This window comes from Diprion similis, chromosome 1 (genome assembly GCF_021155765.1).
Source record: "Diprion similis isolate iyDipSimi1 chromosome 1, iyDipSimi1.1, whole genome shotgun sequence".
Classification (NCBI taxonomy): domain Eukaryota; kingdom Metazoa; phylum Arthropoda; class Insecta; order Hymenoptera; family Diprionidae; genus Diprion; species Diprion similis.
Genome location: NC_060105.1, coordinates 12,615,004 through 12,637,144, shown reverse-complemented (window position 1 = coordinate 12,637,144; position 22,141 = coordinate 12,615,004). Strand labels below are relative to the sequence as shown.

Below are 22,141 nucleotides of genomic sequence, written 5' to 3'. Positions count from 1 at the left end.
TAATTTTTCAGCTAACGCCAGATGTTGTTCGTAACGAAACCAAGTTGTACGAGATTCTTGTTTCTAAACGAGTAAAATATTTTATTAAATACTCAAACATTTCTTTTGACATTCCATCCACCAGCGATGTTTCTCTACAACTAGCCAAACGTTTGGATTCAGGAAAAATACAAGCAAAAATATCTATCTGGCGACACGAAGCTACAATGCAGTTATATTGGCTTAAGGATATATTAAAAAACTTAGAAATGATTGCTGCCGAAACCGGGCATCTATTGGATGTTGCTAGTGGAATGGATTTCAGCAAAGATTTGTCGCAAGATTCCGACGTACTTGAAAAAGTCGTTCAATTACTGAGAGAAGAAACAATCGACAAATTTTTTACAGGGTGCGTCAAAATACTATAGATCGACGTTTTTTCAGTTGATTGTTTCATAATGTTTTTCTTTTTTTTTATCGTTTATAGCTTCAACGAACTTTTGGACCATACGGAACCATTCATTAGTGATCAGGTACTGAAAGATGACTTGCGTACTGTACTGACCACGCTGGAATCCATGGAAATATTCAAAAATCTTGGACTACTCAATACAAAATGTAGGCGTATCTTTGAGATTCGAAAATCTGGATGCTCTTACTTTGTTTTACAATTGAGTGTGTAATTATCATTCCGAGTGACATTTTGTTTTCTCATTTTCAGATGCTATCCAAGAAATGTTTCCCAATTGGCCCAATCTGCGATCATACTTAACGAAAACTTTGGGATTATCCGGTGATGTGACTAAGGCATTGAGTGGAGGGAAAGTAAACATGCTGTCCATCTTCTCCAAGGAACGTAAAGCGGTTAGCTTGAAGGACACAATTTGTTCACCGGAAAAACTTGGAGAAATAATAGAGTTCAAGGGTCATGAGACTATGGTAGAGGAAATCAGCGCCTCTTTATGTCAACTTAGCAGTGAAAAGACCCAATCTATAACTATTAGTTTAATCAAGAAGCTCAAATTTGGGACCCTTTTCAAAGATGTGAGTGGACCTTACAGATGTTCAGATTGTTAAGGTGCTTATAAAGAAGCGTCGTACACCTCGAAAACGCGAGGAAGCAAAAGTCCTATACCGCTCAAGCGATCAGAGTGAAATTTGGGCAGTTGATGCCTTATTTTGGCAAGAAGTGGAGCGTCTTTTTACTTTTTCAAAATTTTGAAAAAAATTTTACAGATTGGTTACCACACACAGAAATTGGCCAAATTTTCAGTTACACTGAATGGATCGAACTATCCGGTATGATGCCACTCGGCGGTGATGAAACACACATTTTGAGTGCAGTCCCATGAGATTTGATGGTGAAATGACAAAATGGCAGCTGATCTGGTTTTCGATTACGAAGTACACCGGAATCTCATTTTGGCAACATTTGTTACCGACATTACGCGCATCCGGGTAATGTATGCGTGTAATGTCGGTAAAAAATTACCGGCAGGCATGAAAGGTCGGCAACAAATGTCGCCAAAATGAGATTCCGGTGTACTTCGTAATCGAAAACCAGATCAGCTGCCATTTCATCATTTCACTATCAAATCTCATGGGACTGGGCTCAAAATGTGTGTTTCATCACCGCCGAGTGGCATCATACCGGATAGTTCGATCCATTCAGCGCAACTGTGAAAATTTGGCCAATTTCTGTGGGTGGTAACCAATCCGTAATTTTTTTTCCAAATTTTGAAAAAGTAAAAAGACGCTCCACTTCTTGCCAAAATAAGGCATCAACTGCCCAAATTTCACTCTGATCGCTTGAGCGGTATAGGACTTTTGCTTCCTCGCGTTTTCGAGGTGTACGACGCTTCTTTATAAGCACCTTAACACAGTGGCATCAATGATTTAATGATTTTCATGTACTGAATTTGTAGGTTATGAGTGCCAGTGTAAAAAATATTCTGTCGAACGCAAATTTAAACGAAAAAGAGGGGGTTGAAATCATAAGTAACTTGGGATTCGCCGCCAAGTTGGTACCGCTTCTGAAGGATGCTGTCGCTAACATGTCCGACCAATTTTCAGCCGATTATTTGATCGCTAATGAAACAGAATATTCTTCACCTAATGCGAAGATGAGTTGTAAGAAATAAAAATTTACGCATATAATGTGTGATATGTATGTACAGCCAGAGTTAATTCTTAACACATTATTTTTTTTTCACATTAGTTGGAAACTTTCTGTCCGATACTGGTGAAATGTTGTGTGGTCAACCAGTTGTCGAGGACACGGGTAGATTTTACAAAGTGATATCTAATATCCGGGAAAATGAGCAAGACTCAAATGATGAAGAATTAACTTCACTTCCAAGTAAGTTGTTGTCTCAATAAAACATCGTTTTAATATATGTTTTTATATATTGTAATATGATAAAAGATTTGATACGCAATTTTGTTAGTAATCAAAAAATTTTCATTGCAGATGATTTCTGTAGGGATACGTATAAAGAAATATCAAGAATAGGTGCTGGGAAAATTGTATGGTCATACGTAAAGCCTTTGTTACGTGGACGTATATTGTACACGCCGAAAACAAAGATTATCGAAAGCGTTATGAAGGAAGTTAATTCGACTTTTTTTTATATTGAAAATTTTGGCATCTTGATTAATAGTTTTGCACAGAGTATGAGCGCTCTGGCAAATCTGACAGAGTTGGGAGATGATTTGAAAGATTTGAACCAGATCCTGGCATCAGACTTGATGAAAATAGCGGTAAAATCACTCAGTGGTCCTTCTCTTGCGACCGATTTAGCTAGCTTTGATCTTGGAAAGTTAGCTTGGAGGATGAAGAATTCACATAAATTAGTAGAAATTGTACAAATGCTGAACAGATTAATGGATTGCGTTTTGACCGATCGTGTGATTGGATTTCCGAATGAAAAGGAGTTGGAAGAAGAAGCCGGTAGACTCATCCAAACCAATGACTTTTTGGCTGGTGTGGTTTTTATGGATGAAAGTCCCGCAAGAATAAAGCGATCCTATGAAGAAGAATTGCCGGATAACATAACCTACAAAATTCGTATGGATGTTGACTCTGTCCCCTCAACTTCGAGGTTAAAGAATCAATTTTGGACTCCAGGCCCGGACAGTAGCTTTATCGAAAATTTGCGTTATCTAAGAGGTTTCATCCAATTGCAAGACTCGATCGATCGTGCACTTATAAAAGCCAAAACACATACTGAACTAAAATGGCAAACAGTCTCTCAGCAGATGCCGTATCCATGCTGGAAGTTCTTTTCGTGAGTTTTGCTTTCACTTACCTTGTGGCATGTATTGCTTGCACGAAACTATGCCTAGTTTAACTTGAACCATAACTTCAAAACCATGGAAAAAAACATGTCTTGCACTTTACCACGGTGTTGGACCTAGACGAGCACTTTTCCAATTGCCGTAAGATATTCAAGCAGTAAAAAATGGTTGTGTATAACACTTTTCATTTAACCGTTAGGTTCCAATCATCGTTGTACGAATCTCAAGGACTTCAGGTTTGTTTCTTCTTTGCATTGATGATGTGCGTTGGGGCAGCTGTAAGGCACATCGTATGGGAGCGAGAGTCACAAAACGCGATGGTAAATTTCTCGAAATACTAATACGCAGAAAAAAATACTTCAACCACCTGTCCCTCGTGTGAATGAACGTGTTTCTTTTGAATATCTTAAGACGACTGCAGATCCATGATGATGGTCACTAACCCCTTCCTTCCTCCTCCCGTACAAGCTAATCACTTACGGGGACGTACTCGAAAGGGTATAGATGGTGGAATTACATTCATTATTATTGTTATATGTAATCCACATTCCATGATCTTTCCATTATTTTTAGGTCATGAGCGTAATGGGTTTGAAGCCATGGCGTAATACCTTTGCATGGTTCATAACATCGATGATTGAACTCAGTATAGTAGCGATATGCATTCACATAATATTGATTACTGGTAAAATTTTACAACATTCCGATCCTGTTTTGGTACTATTTCTATTACTTGATTACGTCTTCGCATCTGTAACTTTCTGGTAAGTTACTACATCAAAGTCATCTCGTAGGAATAATGCTATGAATAGAAAGAGAACTGCTTATCAGTATATACATGTTCACATACATAAGTGTGTTGTGGATGAAACTGGCACTTTTTCTTATTACAGTTACATGATCTCAACAATGTTCAGCTCAGCTAGTTTAGCAGCTGTTACTACAGTAGTAATGTTCTTGCTGACGTACATGCCGTACATCATCGTGATTGCCATGGAAGCTAGTGTGGAACTTACTCTCAAATTATTATTGGTATGTTCATCATTTTAGGAAAACACAAAATAAGCATGCAGTCTGTGCCATACTTATTAACATTTTGAATTTCTCAGTGTTTGAGCATGTCCACGAGTTTCTGTTATGGATGTCTTTTTGCTGTTCGAAAGGAAGTGCAGGGTGTTGGTTTAACTTGGGATTCTGTCTGGACGGAAACTAGCCCTGGAGATTCTATGTCTCTTGGATTAGTATTGATAACAATCGCCTTTGACGGTTGTTTGTATGCGTTGATTGGCTACCTTGTGACCAGATACACGAATTCAGGTAAGAATCTTAGACTAGGCTGCTAATAAATGGCGATATTCATTTTATTTTCTTAACTTGAAAAATTGAATCACGCGAGTTTTCTGTCGCATAGTTACATGTATTAGTTTTCATTTGACAAGGGTGTGTAATATTTGAAATCGTTTTATTTAAAACAGGAATTCAAAGTGCTAAAAAACATTTTGAATTTCGACTTTCTAATAGAATTGAATATTTATTTTTTATTTATCATTTGAAATGGATGAATTTATGTGCTTATCCATTAATCAAATGGCTCTGCTCAGATAGATTTAGCACTTTACACAAAATTGCGTGGCCAATATTCGAGAAGAATTTTCTCCGACTGTAATAGACGGTGTTTTAATTGTCAGATCGTCATTTAATTTTTCACACAAAAAGAATATATAATTTGAAATGAATCAGTTTTTTCGCTATCGTGAAGTAATGATTTGATAAATGTCTTGACTATTTTTGTGGTCATGAAGACCAAGCATGACTGTACGTAGTCTGCCGATAAGTAGCGTGTGTTTGCGATGATTTCAATATATTTTAATTAGCTTTGACTGTAACGGAATCTAGCAAGTATGGTAAAAGCTGCAGTTTTCTGTAACTGAAAGCCGTTTTTGAATGACAATACTTGTTTGCCACCATCTAACCCAATTGCACAACTATTTTCGTACGGTGAAATTATGATGTACTTTTCCGGAAACACATAAACGATACAATATAATATGAAGAACTGCATTTCTTTGTTCGAAATAATCATGCATCTACAAAATACAGTGAACAGCAACAAGCCGCAACTCTACTATTAGAAAAATGGTTCAAGCGGTGCAATTGATACAAATCAATTTGAATATTAATTGAACACGTCCCATGCTGCAGAAATGCAGGTTTAGAAGCACTTAATTTCAACTACGTACACCGTTAATCGCGAAATAAGCCCATTATTCTACTTTTTATACAATGAACAATGAATTGTAAAATGATGTGATTTCAATACCATGGTTATTAGTAACCATAAATAGCTATTTATATGGCATGCCCGTAAACCGCCTGTTTTTTTTGCAAGGATAAAGATTTCAGGACGAGCTGAAGGCGAGCCGGAAGCTCGAGTACTGAAATTATTCGAGGCAAAAAACGGTTTACGGGCATGCCACATACAATTTTTTCTACGGTATGGGCATTGAAAAGCAAAACGAAGAGTGAGGTTATGTCGCGATCTGTACGACGAAACTACTTTATTCGGCAGTTTGGAATGCGCACTTCGAACTGCGCATCAAAACTGCGGAATAAAGACTTTATTCTGCAACTTTGTTCGCTGCCGTATAAAGCGTCACTTTACGGAACGAAAACTGCCACAAAAAGTGGACTTTTTAATGCCCATGCCGTAAAAGTAAAATTGTTCATAGTTGAAATTTGGTGTCGTAGCATTTTTCCCAAAACCTGCTTGGAAAGTCAAATTATATTATACAGACCGACTGTCTCGTCTTCTAGAACAAATGTAGCAACGTTGGTTGCAGCTACCTTTTACGATAGTATCTTAACACGAGGTTGCAAAATTCCCTATCGCGCTCTACAGTCAGTCCCACGTAATGCCATAACGTTTTCTGTGCTGTCCATGCCACACTTATCTGCATCCTGCGTTAGTGAGAAGAAGAAAAGTGCTACATTGTGCTACCACCACCGCAGTGGAAAAAGAAGAGGTGAAGGATAAAATGCTATTTCAAGAAATCTACGACGCCTCAGAAGAAAGGTGAAGAAGAAAACGGGGAGGTCCAACTCCGAAAACGAGCATTTGGACCAGTTGGTGTCAGGACACTAAGCAAACAGCCTTCTCATAAAGAAGATCCTGCTCACCAAGTAGAGAACAACGAATCTAAGAGCGAATGCCCTACAATGGCGTCTGCTTATCCTGACGACAAAAACCAAGAGCATTACCTGAGAAGTTCATCGTATTATCATAAACGCAGCCATTCGATACTGAGCAGCGAGAATGGTCGAAAGAGGGAAAAAAGTCACAGCCGGGAGGAAAATTCGTTGAGTCAAACAAATTGTCAAGGGTGAAAATCTTCGCTTTTGGAAAGGAATGAGTCTCTGGAAAGTGCATTTGATAATCTAAGATAAAAAGCCACCAGTTACGGAAACCTCCAGTAAACTCCAGCCGACTGGAACGTCACGCCCTGAGGAATCCAGTCCAGATATATATAGGGACATCCCCCAAGGGAGCAACCAGTATCAGGCTCCCCCTTGCCCTCATGAAGTGAACTGCAATATTCACAAAACGTCGGTAAAAAACCGTTCTTCAACACAGTTCACACCAGAAGCCAAGTCTTATTCAAACTCCAACAGTGAAATCCTCAAAGACCTCATTAACCTGTTTATTTTGAACCATGCGAATCTCAATATGAAACATTCAATGATTTAAAAGGAATCGTGTATAATGACGTCACTATTGCGTTCGTTCGGGTAGATATTCGTAGCTGGCAGCTTGCAACCGCAAATCTTGATTATTGGATCGGTATTAATCGAGTCTCCTTATCTTTCCAACACATAAAATAAAAAGGGTAGAACATGATGCCTGCTGTTGTGATAAATGTCGTCAATTGTATCGGTATTAGTGGTCACGTATTCATATTCTGTCATTGTAGAAGGCGCTACGTCACTGCTCAAATTTTATGGCAGTGAAATAATCGTAAGGCCTGGTTGGTTCTGTTTCAATAAAAATGGTCACAGCATCTTGGACACAGTCGCATTCGCAATAAAAATTTGCTGTCTTATTCGCATACTTATTCAATAGTTACGCTGATAGGGCTAAAATAAGCCCTATAAGAGACCTACTGTTGTTCCATGCACTCAAGTTCGAGAATATGCAATATTGGATTTTCTATTTCTGTAAATATATCGTACATGCAATCTATTTATATTCTAATTTTTTCAATAATCATCCTTGGTCTATGGATGATTATGACATGCTTTCTTACGTGGCTGGTCTTTTGGTGAATGGCATAACGAGTTGAATAGTTGGCCTTGTAAATAAAACGGGATTGGTAAAACGAGTGTTTTTATTGGTATCATATTGGATATTATTTTTATTCAATTCTATAGTTAAAATATTCGTGTCCTATCTTCTATTTTTGTGATTCAATAATTCACTAGAGTCTTAATAAGGTGATATCCCATTATATATTGAGTTGATTGGGTTCGAGAAAGAAATGGTTTGAGGTCATACAACAATTACGTTGGTTTTTTTTTGTAGATTTTGGAAATTATACACAGATTTCAAAAGCAACTTAAGAATTCAAAATGTATATTTTATTGTATAAAATATATATTCAGTTTCTTTTAAGGTATTACTCATTTCTAACTGTTTGAGGTACGTCTGTATCGTGTAAGTAGCCGCAAGTACTTGTCATCATCAACACCAAATTTTTTCTCGCATTCATTCAAGACTCTTTGATGTCAACCGAAAACTCAAATACTGTCTGGATTGCGAAGTTGTGATACTTAACAAGCGTCCAACTAACAATAAAATCCTGCAACACAGCACCCACATTGCGATGTCGTTCGTCGCCCAATTCAGAGTTAAGTGTTGAAGAAGCAAAAAATTACCAAAAGCGTGACTTAGGGAGATGCAAATCACGACTGGTCTTACATAATTTCATCCTGTTAGTACGACATGGAAGAAGAAGCTATCATTGAGTTTGATATATTGATCGCTTCGATCATATGTGTAATTTTAATGCTTCAAAAGGCAGATGTTTCAAATGAACCAACATCCACTATTTCAGGTAGAGGGTTTTATGGATTGAGATCCATTAGCTTATGGTGGGCCGACACTCGTGCGTTCTATGGGCGACCCAGCTATCTGGCCTTCGAGAACCAGGTGTATTTCACTAACGATGATGTTGATCCATCCTCAAGCACACATGAAGGTATCATTCTGTAACGCACGCGGCACGCTGCATGGCTTTTCACTTTCGTTTCATCTGAGTTTGGTGGCACATTGATAACGGTGATTTATCACAAATGAAGAAATTATCACTTCTCGTGACTGCAGCTTCACGCTTTTACCATGATTCATTATATGTCTACTAATCTGCGTCACATTCCATCTATACATACATATTCACAAATTTTTATTATTCCATGTTTATGCCTTTACTGTGCCCTACGATGTCTTCGAAGTCAAGTTTGCTTACATACTAACACAATCTGGCTAACTTTCTACACTTGTGCTGTTAAGTTTCTACTGAAAAGAATGTGTATTCCACGCATGAAGATGTACCACAAGTACATCAATTACAATAATTCTTGTTCGTATACAACTTGTATTCTTTAATCGTGACGTAGCAGATGTTGGAGGTGACACCAGCAGCTTACATGTAAATGAAGAGAAACAAACCGGAGTTCGTTTCGATGAGGTTCGAAAGGTTTACCAAACGGATAGTGGAGAATGCATTGCAGTGGATGACTTTTCCATAAAATTATTGGAGGGAGAAGTAACTACTCTTCTCGGAAGAAACGGCGCTGGGAAAACTACTGTGATGTGGGTCTGCTTAAACGTATAGAATATCTATTTGGCTATTAAGGTGCTTGTAAAGACACGGTGTACACCCCGAAAACGCGGGGATGCAAAACTGCTATATCGCTCCAGCGATCAGAGTGAAACTTGGGCAGTTAATGCCTTATTTTGGCAAAAAGTGGAGCGTCTTTTTACTTTTTGAAAATTTGGAAAAAAATGTTACAGATTGGTTACCACCCACAGAAATTGTCCAAATTTTCACAGTTGCATTGAATGGATCTAACTATCCGGTATGATGCCACTCGGCGGTGATGAAACACACATTTTGAGCCCAGTTCCATGAGATTTGATGGTGAAATGACGAAATGGCAGCTGATCTGGTTTTCGATTACGAACAACACCAAAATCTCATTTTGGCGACATTTCTTACCGACATTTCGCGCATGCCGGTAATGCATGTGTGTAATGTCGGTAAAAAATTATCGGCATGCGCGAAATGTCGGTAAGAATGTCGCCAAAATGAGATTTTGGTGTTATTCGTAATCGGAAACCCGATCAGCTTTCATTTCGTCATTTCACCATCAAATCTTATGGGACTGGGCTCAAAATGTGTGTTTCATCACGGCCGAGTGGCATCATACGGGAGTTTTTGATCCATCCAATGAAACTGTGAAAATTTGGCCAATTCTGTGGGTGGTAACCAATCTGTAGATTTTTTTTCCAAATTTTAAAAAATTAGAAAGACGCTTCACTTTTTGCCAAATTAAGGCATCAACTGCCCAAGTTTCACTCTGATCGCTTGAGCGGTATAGGAGTTTTGCATCCCCGCGTTTTCGAGGTGTACATCGCGTCTTTATAAGCACCTTAAGCTTAAATGACATATTTATGCGGATTGAATTTTCAGAAAAATGCTCACTGGCATGGAAGCACCAACCAGTGGACAGATCTGGTTGCCCAATAGCAGCTCTGATAAACCTAACATAGGAGTTTGTCCCCAGAACAATGTTCTTATTGGATGTCTTACTGCTCGAGAGCACATGATATTTTACGCGAGATTAAAGAATAACGAAGTCGGATACGATATGGGTAGAGACATTGATATGTGCGTATATTGTTTCGAACTGCTTCAAAATACTTGGCGTCTTTTGTTTCTATTCAGTTATCTGTTACTTAATAGGATGCTGACTTCGATGGAATTGAATGGGCAAGAGGACGAGTTGGTTTACAGACTTTCCGGAGGAACACAGCGTCGTCTATGTGTTTGTTTAGCGTTCCTTGGTTCACCATCATTGGTTATTCTTGATGAACCCGGTGCTGGAGTGGATCCAGCAGCTCGTCGGAGAATCTGGCGTTTAATCGACAAACACCGTATTGGAAGAACCGTTTTGCTGTCTACTCATCACATGGACGAAGCAGACATGCTGAGTGATACCGTAGTCATAATGCACAAAGGAAAAATTCTCTGCAGTGGTTCACCATTGTCATTGAAATCGAGTTATGGACATGGATACAAAGTTACAGTATGTTTTCCGTTGCAAGACTCTAGGACTAGAACTAAAAAGGAAAGAGATGATGCGCAAATGGTATCAGAACCGTTGGGAACCTTGACGACCGTTCTAGAAGAAGTAGTTCCCAACGCATTGCTCAATGGCGTGAGTGATTCAGAAGTGAATATAATTATACCCTTCCAAAGACCAAACGGAGCTGCAAATGAGTAAGTAACGTGAATATCGTACTACAACCCATTCAATAACAGAGTTATCAAGTCTCCGTGTTTCTTAATGCGATTCGTGAATGTGTTTCAGTATGGCGGAAGTTGTGAAAACTCTTGAAGATAATCAACAGACAGTGGGGTTCTCGCACTTCAATGTAGAGTGTGATACACTTGAAAGAATTTTTCTAAATATGTGCACCGATGCGGACAGCGGACGGACGTACGCAAAGCCCACAAGTTTGGAAAGCTTGAATAGTGTTAGCAGCGCTGGTAGGAGAATGTTAAATGCTTGTAGTAAATAGTATGCTTTTTAAATGAAACCCCCTCTCAGGGGAAACGAGTCCTAGTTGTCACAAGGTCCATATCTCCGCAGCTAGATATTGGAATGAGTGGTTCTATAGATTAATAAGGTCGTCGTTCAATGTTTGAAATAAATGAATGTCGTTAACTAGAATATCGCATCATATGCGTCCTCGCAGTGTTTGAAAAAACTGAAATTGGACCTTATAAGTATAACTATTTTCCATCTTATAAATATGTTTTTTCTCATTTTTTTTTTTGGTTGTATTGAAATATTTCGCAATGAGGTAATCGGGAGGAGAATTCTTGTCTCTTTCATTTGATATTTGAATAGCGGATCAGCAAGATATGTACGTCTTAAACAAAATCACGGGTTGGAGTAAGTTGTCGGATGTGACAGTAATTTTTCGACAACTTGCCCCATTCCGACTTTTTCATGGTTTTTTGAGTCCGGGTCAAGTTTTTCGGGATTCTAGGAGTCTGAAGTAAATTTTTCATGGTTTTTGGGGTTCTCAGAGTCTAGTTTAACTGTTTCATGCTTTCTAGTTAAAAATATAGCAAAGAAAAGAATTATTGCTTAATAATATACATTGAAAACCCAAGTTTCTTATATCGAATAAAAAACAACATGCAAAAAAAAAGTTATTCATCATTTAATACTTCGGAAAACTTACCCGGCAATTTTTTTTTTGTTTGAGAATTCGAATAAACCCTTGCTTTGGAACAACCACGAATTTCATCTATGTAGGTGCGCAAAGGATGCATCTAAAGTGTCCCTTATCTTAATTAAATAAAATATTATTCAAAAAAATTCGAAAAATCGGAGAGTAAGGACCATGACAACTAGAACCCGTCTCCCCTAAATCTTCTCGGAACCCTTTTAATCTTTGCAGTTGTTAAACAGACGTTGAACGTGAAAGTAAATGCTACGAAATTCTTATTCCAAAATTTTCATGAATACTTAAATTGCCTTGTCGAACTAAGGTCGTATCGCTTAAAATGCATGCCGTTAGATTTGTAGTGGTGGACTATACATATATAGTATCATAGAAATGTACCAGAGTAAATTTATACAATTACTTTGGTGAATTTGTTTGAAAATCTTAGCACTCGATGTTGAGTGGATACTTGTTTCCAAAAAAGTAAAATTAGCGGAGTATGTTCAGCTTATTCGAAATTACAAAATTTTAGTCTGTTGATGGTTTTACACGAAGAAGCACGTTAAGCCTTTATCGATTGAATGCTACAGGCCTTGAAAATCCTCCTGACGATGTTGACTTGATTGGTCATGAACCCAAGATTCCGCAATCCGTGATACGACAAGGTAAAGCTCTGCTGAAAAAGAGATGGTGGCATTTTTCACGTGATTGGTGTGCACTTCTTGCGGCACTAGTCTTGCCCACCTTATTCGTCGCAGTCGCAATGGGCTTTTCTTTGATCCGACCACCTTCCGATGATCAACCACCTCTGGTTTTGACTCCTGAACTATACAACGTTCATCCAGTACATTTTTACAGGTTTGCAAAATACCTTGAACCCTCCATGATCGTATGATCGCCCATCAATTGTTTAATATTTTCTTATGAAACCCATATTTCAGCATTGATAATACCAGCGATAAATTCCATGGAAGTATTTCGCTGCAACTGCACAACCGTTTTGGGGACGACAATGCAGGAGCTTGGCAAACTTCACCGAATGTATGAATTCTTTTATTCCTGTTAGATATATACATACATAAATCTAAAAATGATTATGCATGTGTAATTTTTAATTCAAAATGTAAGATCATCTGTTCCGACCTGCGACTTATGTCTTCTAAATCAACCTATTATTATTAATAACACTTATAACAGGAAATGCGAACCTGCAAATGCCTCGACGGTGATCAAGTTTGTCACGGACTTCCACCTCCATATGAAGGTTTAATTGAGACTCTTCCGGGTCCTCCGACCCTTGATTGGATCGTATCAACACAGCAGCAATATATTGAGAAAAGGTAAGAAAATATCACACGGAATGTTTAAGCCATGTTTTATGTCAATTATATCTCTGATGTTAATTTCCTTCAGGTATGGCGGATGGTCCTTATCGCACACGGGGCCGGAGAACAAGACAGGACTTTTCGTAGTTTGGTACAACAATAAGGGACATCATTCTTTGCCAGCTTACGTCAACGCCCTCAACGAGGCAATCTTCAGAGCAAACGGTGCGTCAGGTCACCTCACCACAATAAATCATCCGATTAAGTTGTCCAGAGACCAACTTAACCGTACCAGCTTGTAAGTAAGATGCAGCTTTTATGTTCTGAAGACCAATAGCGTGTATACTAAAGGCCAAATGGGTGGTTATACACAATATTAAATACCTGACGTGAAAGATTTTTTGGAGTGATAAACCGAGAATACTTGGAATAATTCTTAATTACTATATTACACTGTATCTCCTTTTATTTTTGTGTGATAAAATACCTTCGTAACGTCTGTTGTGAAAAGTGCAAAAACAGCAAAAAAGAGTCAAATTTGCCAAGAAAACTACGTTTAGATTGTTCAAATTTCCTGCAAATTTTAGTTGATTTCAATTGTCATTAAATCACTAAATAACTGCGACTAATACATGATAGATCTGAACGAGTAATCTTAACAGTTGATCCAATTTTCTTAGTAAGTTTAATTATTTTGCAGACTTCAACACGTGGCTGATGTCGGTGTGGCCCTTGTATTACTGGTGGCTTTTAGCCTCGTAGGTGCTCAGGGTGCGAAGGAACTAGTTAGGGAAAGACTCTCTGAAGAGAAAAGAATTTTCTACTTAGCTGGAGTTCGACCATTAACTTATTGGACCACTGCGCTGATCTGGGACATTCTGGTAAATCATTTTGTTCTGTATTCTGAGAGAGATATACATTTTCTAAGAGACCATAGTCCTTGCTGGAAAATGGCCTAAACATGTTCAATTCGATTTTTTCGCATTTGTGAAAGTATTTTCTGGCATGTTGATATGATGAGGACAATTTTCTTCCGAAACTCTGAAAAATATACTTACATTGCGTCATTTCATCTGTCCGTCCTTTTTCACTCCTCTTTTTTTCAATCATAAGATACCGGCTCTTCATTTCGGACCATAAATCAAAATATAACTGTTTCTAATGACTGACGGTGAATATTAGTTATAAGTGCTACCCAAACTCCTTGCCAGTATGGCTCATCGCATCATTACTGGATTGATGAAATTACTTCAAAGTTAGTATCGGATTCAACTCATACATCCATGATTACAAACTATGCCAGAGTCTGCGAAATTATCAACTATTGAAGTTGGATCTGAAAAACGTCAAGTTGATCAATAATATAACAAAAAAGAGTCTCAACTCACTTGCTGTTCACTCAACATTTGTTTAAATATTGAAATAAACTGAGCAATAATACCATTAAATAGAAATTTGGAGGTCAATAATATAGAAGCTTTAATTGTGTTACAGGTGTTTGCAGCATCAATTCTTCTAGCCGTGATAGTTTTCGAGATATTTGGACTTCCTGCCTACGTAGCCAGAGATAACCTTTCGTCAGTTTGTGTTATTTTGTTACTATACGCGTGAGTTTCAAAGATATACTTGGTAGATGGAAGTGTTTGAATGTTCTTCAAGCCGATGATATCGATGTACATGTTATGATTTTTTTAGTTGGGCAGTGATTCCATTTACCCATCTGGCGGAAAAAATTTTCGATGATGCCAGTCTCTCAAACATGGTTCTCTTCTGCCTGAACACTTTCATCGGAGTCTCATCGCTAGCAACGATTCTGATAATCGACATTCTTGGAAAGACTAAAACCGCTGAGGATGTTAGAAACTTTCTTCATCAACTGCTGTTACTTTTTCCCCAATACGCTCTTGGAGATGGTCTTGTACAAATATCAAGAAACGACATCACAGCTAGTCTTTTGGAAAGATTTCACATGAACACATACAAGTCGCCATTGAGCTGGGAACTTCTCGGTCCGCACTGCCTTTATCTCTTCGTGGTTGGAGCAATTCTTTTCGCGATTAACTTGGTCGTTGAATGTCGCGCGCTTCCAAATATTTTCAAGCAAAAAGTTAGATACCAAATCAATGAAGAGGAAGAAGATGTAGCTAGGGAGCGGATCCGAGTCGAGAAGGGACTCTGTAATGATGTACTGAAGACAGTTAATCTTCGTAAGGAGTACAAAAGTGCTGCTGGAAAGAATGTTGCAGTCCAGGATCTCAGCTTTGGAATCCAGGCAGGAGAGTGCTTCGGTCTTTTCGGTGTTAACGGAGCTGGAAAAAGTACAACCTTTAAAATGTTGACCACAGAGATTATACCTACGGCTGGTGAGGTTGTTATAAGTGAGAAAGAGGTTGGGTCTGGTCCATTGTGCTCTGGAGACGTGGGATACTGTCCTCAGAGCGATGCTCTGGACCCCTTCCTTACGCCGCATCAATCTTTGACGATACACGGTGAAATCTGTGGCCTCAGAAACGTTCCAAGGGTGAGTTTCAACTGGTTTTTAAGGTGCTTATAAAGAAGCGTTGTACGCCTCGAAAACGCGGGGAGGCAAAACTCCTATACCGCTCAAGCGATCAGAGTGAAACTTCGGCAATTGATGCCTTATTTTGGCAAAAAGTGGAGCGTCTTTTTACTTTTTAAAATTTTGGAAAAAAATTACAGATTGTTTACCACCCACAGAAATTGTCCAAATTTTCACAGTTGCACTGAATGGATCGAACTATCCGGTATGATGCCACTCGGCGGTGATGAAACACACATTTTGAGCCCAGTCCCATGAGATTTGATGGTGAAATGACAAAATGGCAGCTGATCTGGTTTTCGATTACGATGTACACAAAAATCTCATTTTGGCGACATTTGTTATCGACCTTTTCTGCATGCCGGTAATTTTTTACCGACATTACACGCATACATTACCGGCATGCGCGTAATGTCGGTAACAAATGTCGCCAAAATGAGATTTCGATGTTCTTCATAATCGAAAACCAGATCAGCTACCATTTCGTCATTTCACCATCAAATCTCATGGGACTGGGCTCAAAATGTGTGTTTCATCACCGCGGAGTGGCGTCATACCGGATAGGTCGATCCATTCAGTGCAGCTGTGAAAATTTGGCCAATTTCTGTGAGTGGTAACCAATCTATACAATTTTTTTTTTAATTTTCAAATGGTAAAAAGACGCTCCACTTCTTGCCAAAATAAGGCATTAACTATCCAAGTTTAACGCTGATCACTTGAGCGGTATAGGAGTTTTGCATCCCCGCGTTTTCGAGGTGTACAACGGGTCTTTATAAGCACCTTAAAGCTGTAAGAAACTTTGGTGCGTCGAATTTCGCATCAGTTTGTATTAATTTCACCTCTTAACTTTTATCAGGCCGTTGAACTCTCCATGAAGCGTTTTGATCTTATCAAATATGCTCACCAAAGAGTAGCGAGCCTTAGTGGTGGAAATAAGAGAAAACTGTGTGCGGCCATTAGCACTATGGCACCAACACGAGTCGTTTTAATGGATGAGGCAACTAGGTAACCGTTTTTGATGCTTCTCTCCTTCTTTATTCAGCATTGTCCACTATTGTTGACTTCTGCCCTCCAATTTCATTACGAAAATGTTATGAAAGTGTATTAAGTCATTATGAAATTTATTTTAACTGCTTTTCTGTAATGACTATTTCATGTTCACTGTAGTGGTATGGATCCAGCAGCAAAACATCTGGTTGCTAGCGCGGTGAAATCTATCCTCAAAGCTCAAGGTAGTGTGCTAATGACGTCCCACAGCGTAGCAGAGTGTGAAGATCTTTGTACCCGCGTCGGCGTCTTGGCCAAAGCCGGCCTTAAATGTATTGGATCGCCGCAATACCTTAAACACAAGTAAGAATTGAGCTTTGTGATTTAAAAGTTCGATATTCAAGAATTCAAGCGCCATGTTTAGGGTGTTGACGAATTTTTTCAAGCATAATCCCCAAATCAGTTTCAAATAATTCAAAAACAATTTTCTAATCTTTTTAGATTTTCATCTCAACTTTAATCTGTGCCGATAACAAAATGGATTTCACCGTTCAAAATACACGTGCTTCGGACATGTTCTCCGGATATATTTCATTATAAAAGTTATAACCTTCAAAAAAATCTGTAACTGCGAGGTTTTAGTGGTCATTAGTGCTACTATCTGAAAAAAATTCATATCATCTTATCATGCAATCGCGACAGATTCTACACTCTAGAAATCTGACTTTTTTGCATTTAGAGGAATTGTAATTCGTCGAGATTGCAGGGCATGAAATGATTTTTTTAGATAGCAGCACTGATGAACTAAAACCTTGCAGTTACAGATTTTTTTAAACATTATTACTTTTATAATGAAATATATACTGAGAACGTATCCGAAGCACGTATATTTTTAACGGGGAAATTCATCTTCTTGTTGGCACGGGTTAAAGTTGAGATAAGAATCTGAAAAAATTAGTCAATTGTTTTTGAATCATTTGAAATTGGTTTAGGAGGTATGCTTGAGAAAATTCGTCAACACCTAAATATGACCTGTGTCTGTGGGTAACGTTAATAATGTTTACAATAATTGAATTGATCCATTAACAAAATTGTTTGGGTTGGATCAAAATTGTTAATGATGACAACTGTTATTGAAGCCTATGAAAATCGTTTGCGATACATCCTATACCTTCAGGGTCATTTATTAAACCCTCTAACCGTACACAGGTGCAGATTGGGATTTTATTCACACGTTGTAACATGTTTATCAATCTAAAATTACACTTTTTTGGGCCGAATTTCCGGACTAACCTAATGGTGCGAGTCAAATTTAAATAAACTGTTATTAAGTTATAAAACAATTGAATTGAATAAAAGGAATTTTATCGGGTCGAAGTCTTAGCTGGTGCATGATCGAAACAGTTGAAATTTTGAATTTTATCTAATTTTTTATTTGGTTCAAAAGTCTGGTTTGACCTAATTTACTTAGAATATAGGAATATTCTTAATTGAGAAAACCTTTGTTTCGCTCAAAACAACTTGACAACATCCGATAGTCTGCTCTAATTCCGATGAATGAACTGTGATCTTTATGAATCCCGATAAAAGTGTGCAAAGGAATCATTTTATCTATAATTTGTAGGTACGGAGAAGGCTATATCATATCCTTGCGGTTCAAACGCCCCACTTGTTTATCAGACCTCTTGAAAGCGATATCCAGCCATCTTCCAGGAACCAGTATTGCCTCCAGACAGGCCCTTGCTGCTCGACTTTTGGTGCCACGTAATCACGATATGAAGCTGAGTGCAGTCTTTGTAAAGGTCAAGGATTTGGCACGTGAATTGAACGCTACGGACTACACGCTTACTCAAAGTTCACTAGATCAGGTAATTGTTGATCCTGAAAATCTTGGTACGTCAACATCGTTCGCTTTCTATATTAGGTATACAAAAGCCACATTTTTTGAGGTTAGAAAACTTTTTACGGCGTCGTTTATGGACGAGGCTGTAGAACGATATCGTGTAAGGTATTCGTCGTGAAAAAATTCTGATTGTCAAGTCAAGAAGTATCCTGAAAAAAGTACGTGTCCATTAGATCTCTTGCATAAGAACATCCAAGTATCTCTTCAAAACGTATATGTTGATGTCGTCGATCACGAAATATCTTGGTGCTGGAAAGCAGTAATAATATTTCAAGTTTCATAATATTTCTTACTGTGAAGGCATTTGAAAACATTGTCGCTAGGAAAATTGTATGGCAACCCAGAACTCGGTATAAGGAAAAACGTTCAGGTACCAATATTTTGTATCCAGGGCATAGAATTTATACCACTTTGGTCTTCATAAAATGACAGTTTTTACTTTTTGTCGTACGTACTACATGAACTGCGTTATGTCCGCCAAAGGCAACTGTGACTTATATGTCAGAGGAATAATATATGTAACAATGATGTAAGAACAACATATTAGAGCAGAATGGTCCTTATTTAAGGTGTTGACAAATTTTTTTACGGGCCGTTCTCAAAATCGATACCAAATGATTGAAAAACAATTCTGCAACCAGGCAATCTAGACGATTGACACACCCTCTAAATCTGACCTTTTTTTTCATTTATATTAAAACGTAGAATTTGAATCGTAACATTGATGTATCAAAATGGTTTAATAGATCCGTAAGTAAGTATTAAGATGTTAGATTAGCTCTTGGGTTCCAGCATTTTAAGTATTTGTTGCAGATTTTAGAATTTGACGCGAAAGACCTAAGACTTGGAAACGGGTTCTTTGCCAAATACGATGCACTACTCAATTGTTTCATTACTTTTGCAATAATTGAAAAGAAAAATTAAGAAATTCAAGAATCAAATCGTTTAAGCTATAATGAAATGATAATTTTAATTTGTGGTCAGACATACGCTTATAGAGATAGACTGCATGCTCTACAACAGGCAGCAAAGCTTGGTTAAAAGGGAGAATCTATTGTGCCTATTGTGATAATATCTTGAAATTTTGTGTGGATGGGTTTTTGGGGTCGCTGATTATGAATCCGATGTCGGATTTCCCAAAGTCAATATGGCGAATTCAAGACGGTGGACAACAAAACTTAAATCTACGAGAATGGAGATGAAAACTTTTACTCACAGCCTTTTGGGGGCTACTGATTACGAATCTGATATCAGATTTCCAAAATTCAAGATGGTGGATCCAATAGTGGCGACACCGACACGCCAATCTTTGAAAATATCAATAAGGTCTTGCAAAATCATATTTTCTTTGCACAACCTAGAGTTAACAACGAAGGCATGAAGAGTTCTACCTCAATTTTTTGTTTCTTTATTTTTTTTCACATTTCTTTTTTTTGTCTTCTATTTTATGCTGTCGGCACTACTTGATCCACCATCTTGAATTACGTGAATCTGACATCGCATTCGTAATCAGCAGCCGGGAAAATCCCTGAGTAAAAATTTTCATCGATGTTCTCGTAGATTTACGTTTCGGTGTCCGCCATTTTGTATCCGCCATATTGAATTTCGAAAATCTGACATTGAATTCGTAATCAGCGAACCCAAAGACTCTCAGGTAGGAATTCTCATTATTATCCGATCATCAAAAACATGTATGCTTTAAAAGATCTAACGAGGGGGATCAGAATCCACTTTTATTGGGTGTTCGTCATTTCTTCTTCGCCGAAGAAGGTCAATGTTGGGTGTTAAATCATTGAAGAGAGGGAAACATGTCTCCAGGAGTTAGCCAAAATTTTATGGATCTCTTAGCTTGTCACAAGAGCTTTCGATGAGACACATCCAAGTGTAGCAGGAGAACCAACTCGATTATCAATCGCAAAAATGCTTCCACTTACCACACTTTCATCCCGTTGATTGGCTGAAGAGATATGCTTTCGCATCTACTAAGTTAGAGGCGTTCCAAAATCAACCAGTAAAGGATATCTTCAAAACGTCTATTCGTTCACAACTAAAGAATGGCAGCAAGTGTTGCACTTGCCATGTTTTCGACATCATTCAGGTTACCTCTTGATATTAGCTGTCTCTTATGAAAAACTGGAAGACGTCTTTATGGATAGGATTGTAGGGCGTCTTTAGACGTCAGGTGTGTTGTCTGGTATTACTTAACACGAAGCTTCAAGCTCTCCATAAGACCATGCAGTCTATTTCTTTAAGTTTGTATGATCTTGGAAGATAACATAGTTGACACTACCATCTACTTCATCTTTCCGGAAATAAATTGTAAAATTTTTTTTACAGGTTTTGGTGAACTTGTCAGAAGAATTGGATGAAGAAAGAAATTTTGAGAATGGAAGTTCAAGTGACCCGCAATTACATTCAAATCTTGGCGCTATTCATCTGAATACTATGAGGCGTGAACGGTTCACCGCATTACCCATTAGTTGAAGTTGATTATAAGTTCACGCTTACAATATCTACAGCCAATGGCTCGTACGAAAGATTTTAGGTGAAACTCCATTCGTAATGTATTTTATATAGCACTGACAATTGGTATACATACATCATTCGCATTCAGTAGAGCGGGTTCTGTACCAATGATTGGGCCAATCTAAAACGCTTAACGTAACGCACAGAGCCAATGAATAGCTCGAAAGCCTCGCTTCACAGAATCCTGTATACATATACATACAGGTATATAAATGTTTTTATTTTAAATGGAAACGCAGTTATTTTATTTACTTTATGTACTTATGACGTAAATTTTTTTTTTTATTATTTGCTCAAAGCCTGTGGAATTTAATCAAAGAGGCTGTGTCAGATGTTCGTCTTTTTTTATACTGCGATCAAGTATTTCTGAAATAAAATTTTTCCTTATAATTCATACGCGATTCATCATTTTCCTGCCTAAAAATATGTAGGATTGGAGGGGACATGGTGACACACAGGTGAAGACAATACGTATATTAATTGGTTCTCAGTTCTATATCAACCGATGTCTCGTATAATATCGGGCAAAATATAACAACAGAAAAAAACGTCTTGACGCATACTAACGTAGACGCCACCAAAATTGATTGCGTCTGAATGGTTGACTGTCGACAGCTGAAGAACAAATTTGGTACCCCACAAATGTGCGTATACTTCAAAGAGAAGAATCTTTCGTTTTTCACCATCAGTCTGGAAGTTGGACTTCAGCTTTACTGTCCCACGTCTGACAATTTTGGATTTAATCATGCATTTGAATATAATAATTCAATTTCTGACACCCTACGGGGCCGTGTCTACAATAAACACAACTGGTGTCCAATCGCGGGTTGTGTCCAAAAAGGCTAGTGTGCAATAAATCTTGGTCAACTACAGTTACCGATTCCTCTTAAAGTAGCCGGTTCTGCGATGGTACAAAAAAAACAATCAACTTATTCTAGTCCATACTTGACTTCTAACAATTTGTAATTCAACCATGCGCATTCTATATGGAAACGTGAACCTACACTTGTTCAGATATTATTTAAAATGACATCAATGTGTAAAATTTC

General features: G+C 38.0%; 1 protein-coding gene across 2 annotated transcripts in view; it reads left to right on the top strand.

The window, feature by feature from the left end:
- LOC124408067 overlaps positions 1-21,254 on the top strand; it is a 54,973-nt gene extending 33,719 nt beyond the window's left edge. Inside the window, exons 25-50 of one of the 2 annotated variants that reach the window (XM_046884735.1) lie at positions 12-388; positions 467-597; positions 701-1,023; positions 1,905-2,109; positions 2,198-2,338; positions 2,450-3,266; positions 3,476-3,596; positions 3,850-4,040; positions 4,170-4,308; positions 4,386-4,593; positions 8,385-8,528; positions 8,950-9,142; positions 10,023-10,220; positions 10,296-10,832; positions 10,924-11,102; positions 12,382-12,649; positions 12,733-12,832; positions 12,989-13,131; positions 13,205-13,414; positions 13,817-13,997; positions 14,611-14,723; positions 14,812-15,637; positions 16,533-16,681; positions 16,844-17,026; positions 18,288-18,531; positions 20,904-21,254. In XM_046884735.1, coding sequence (XP_046740691.1) covers positions 12-388; positions 467-597; positions 701-1,023; positions 1,905-2,109; positions 2,198-2,338; positions 2,450-3,266; positions 3,476-3,596; positions 3,850-4,040; positions 4,170-4,308; positions 4,386-4,593; positions 8,385-8,528; positions 8,950-9,142; positions 10,023-10,220; positions 10,296-10,832; positions 10,924-11,102; positions 12,382-12,649; positions 12,733-12,832; positions 12,989-13,131; positions 13,205-13,414; positions 13,817-13,997; positions 14,611-14,723; positions 14,812-15,637; positions 16,533-16,681; positions 16,844-17,026; positions 18,288-18,531; positions 20,904-21,050 — 6,468 coding nt within the window. In that variant the 3' untranslated portion in view covers positions 21,051-21,254. The remainder of the gene's footprint in view (positions 1-11; positions 389-466; positions 598-700; positions 1,024-1,904; positions 2,110-2,197; positions 2,339-2,449; positions 3,267-3,475; positions 3,597-3,849; positions 4,041-4,169; positions 4,309-4,385; positions 4,594-8,384; positions 8,529-8,949; positions 9,143-10,022; positions 10,221-10,295; positions 10,833-10,923; positions 11,103-12,381; positions 12,650-12,732; positions 12,833-12,988; positions 13,132-13,204; positions 13,415-13,816; positions 13,998-14,610; positions 14,724-14,811; positions 15,638-16,532; positions 16,682-16,843; positions 17,027-18,287; positions 18,532-20,903) is intronic. The other variant, XM_046884743.1, reaches the window with a different exon arrangement.
- Positions 21,255-22,141: the final 887 nt, after the last annotated feature.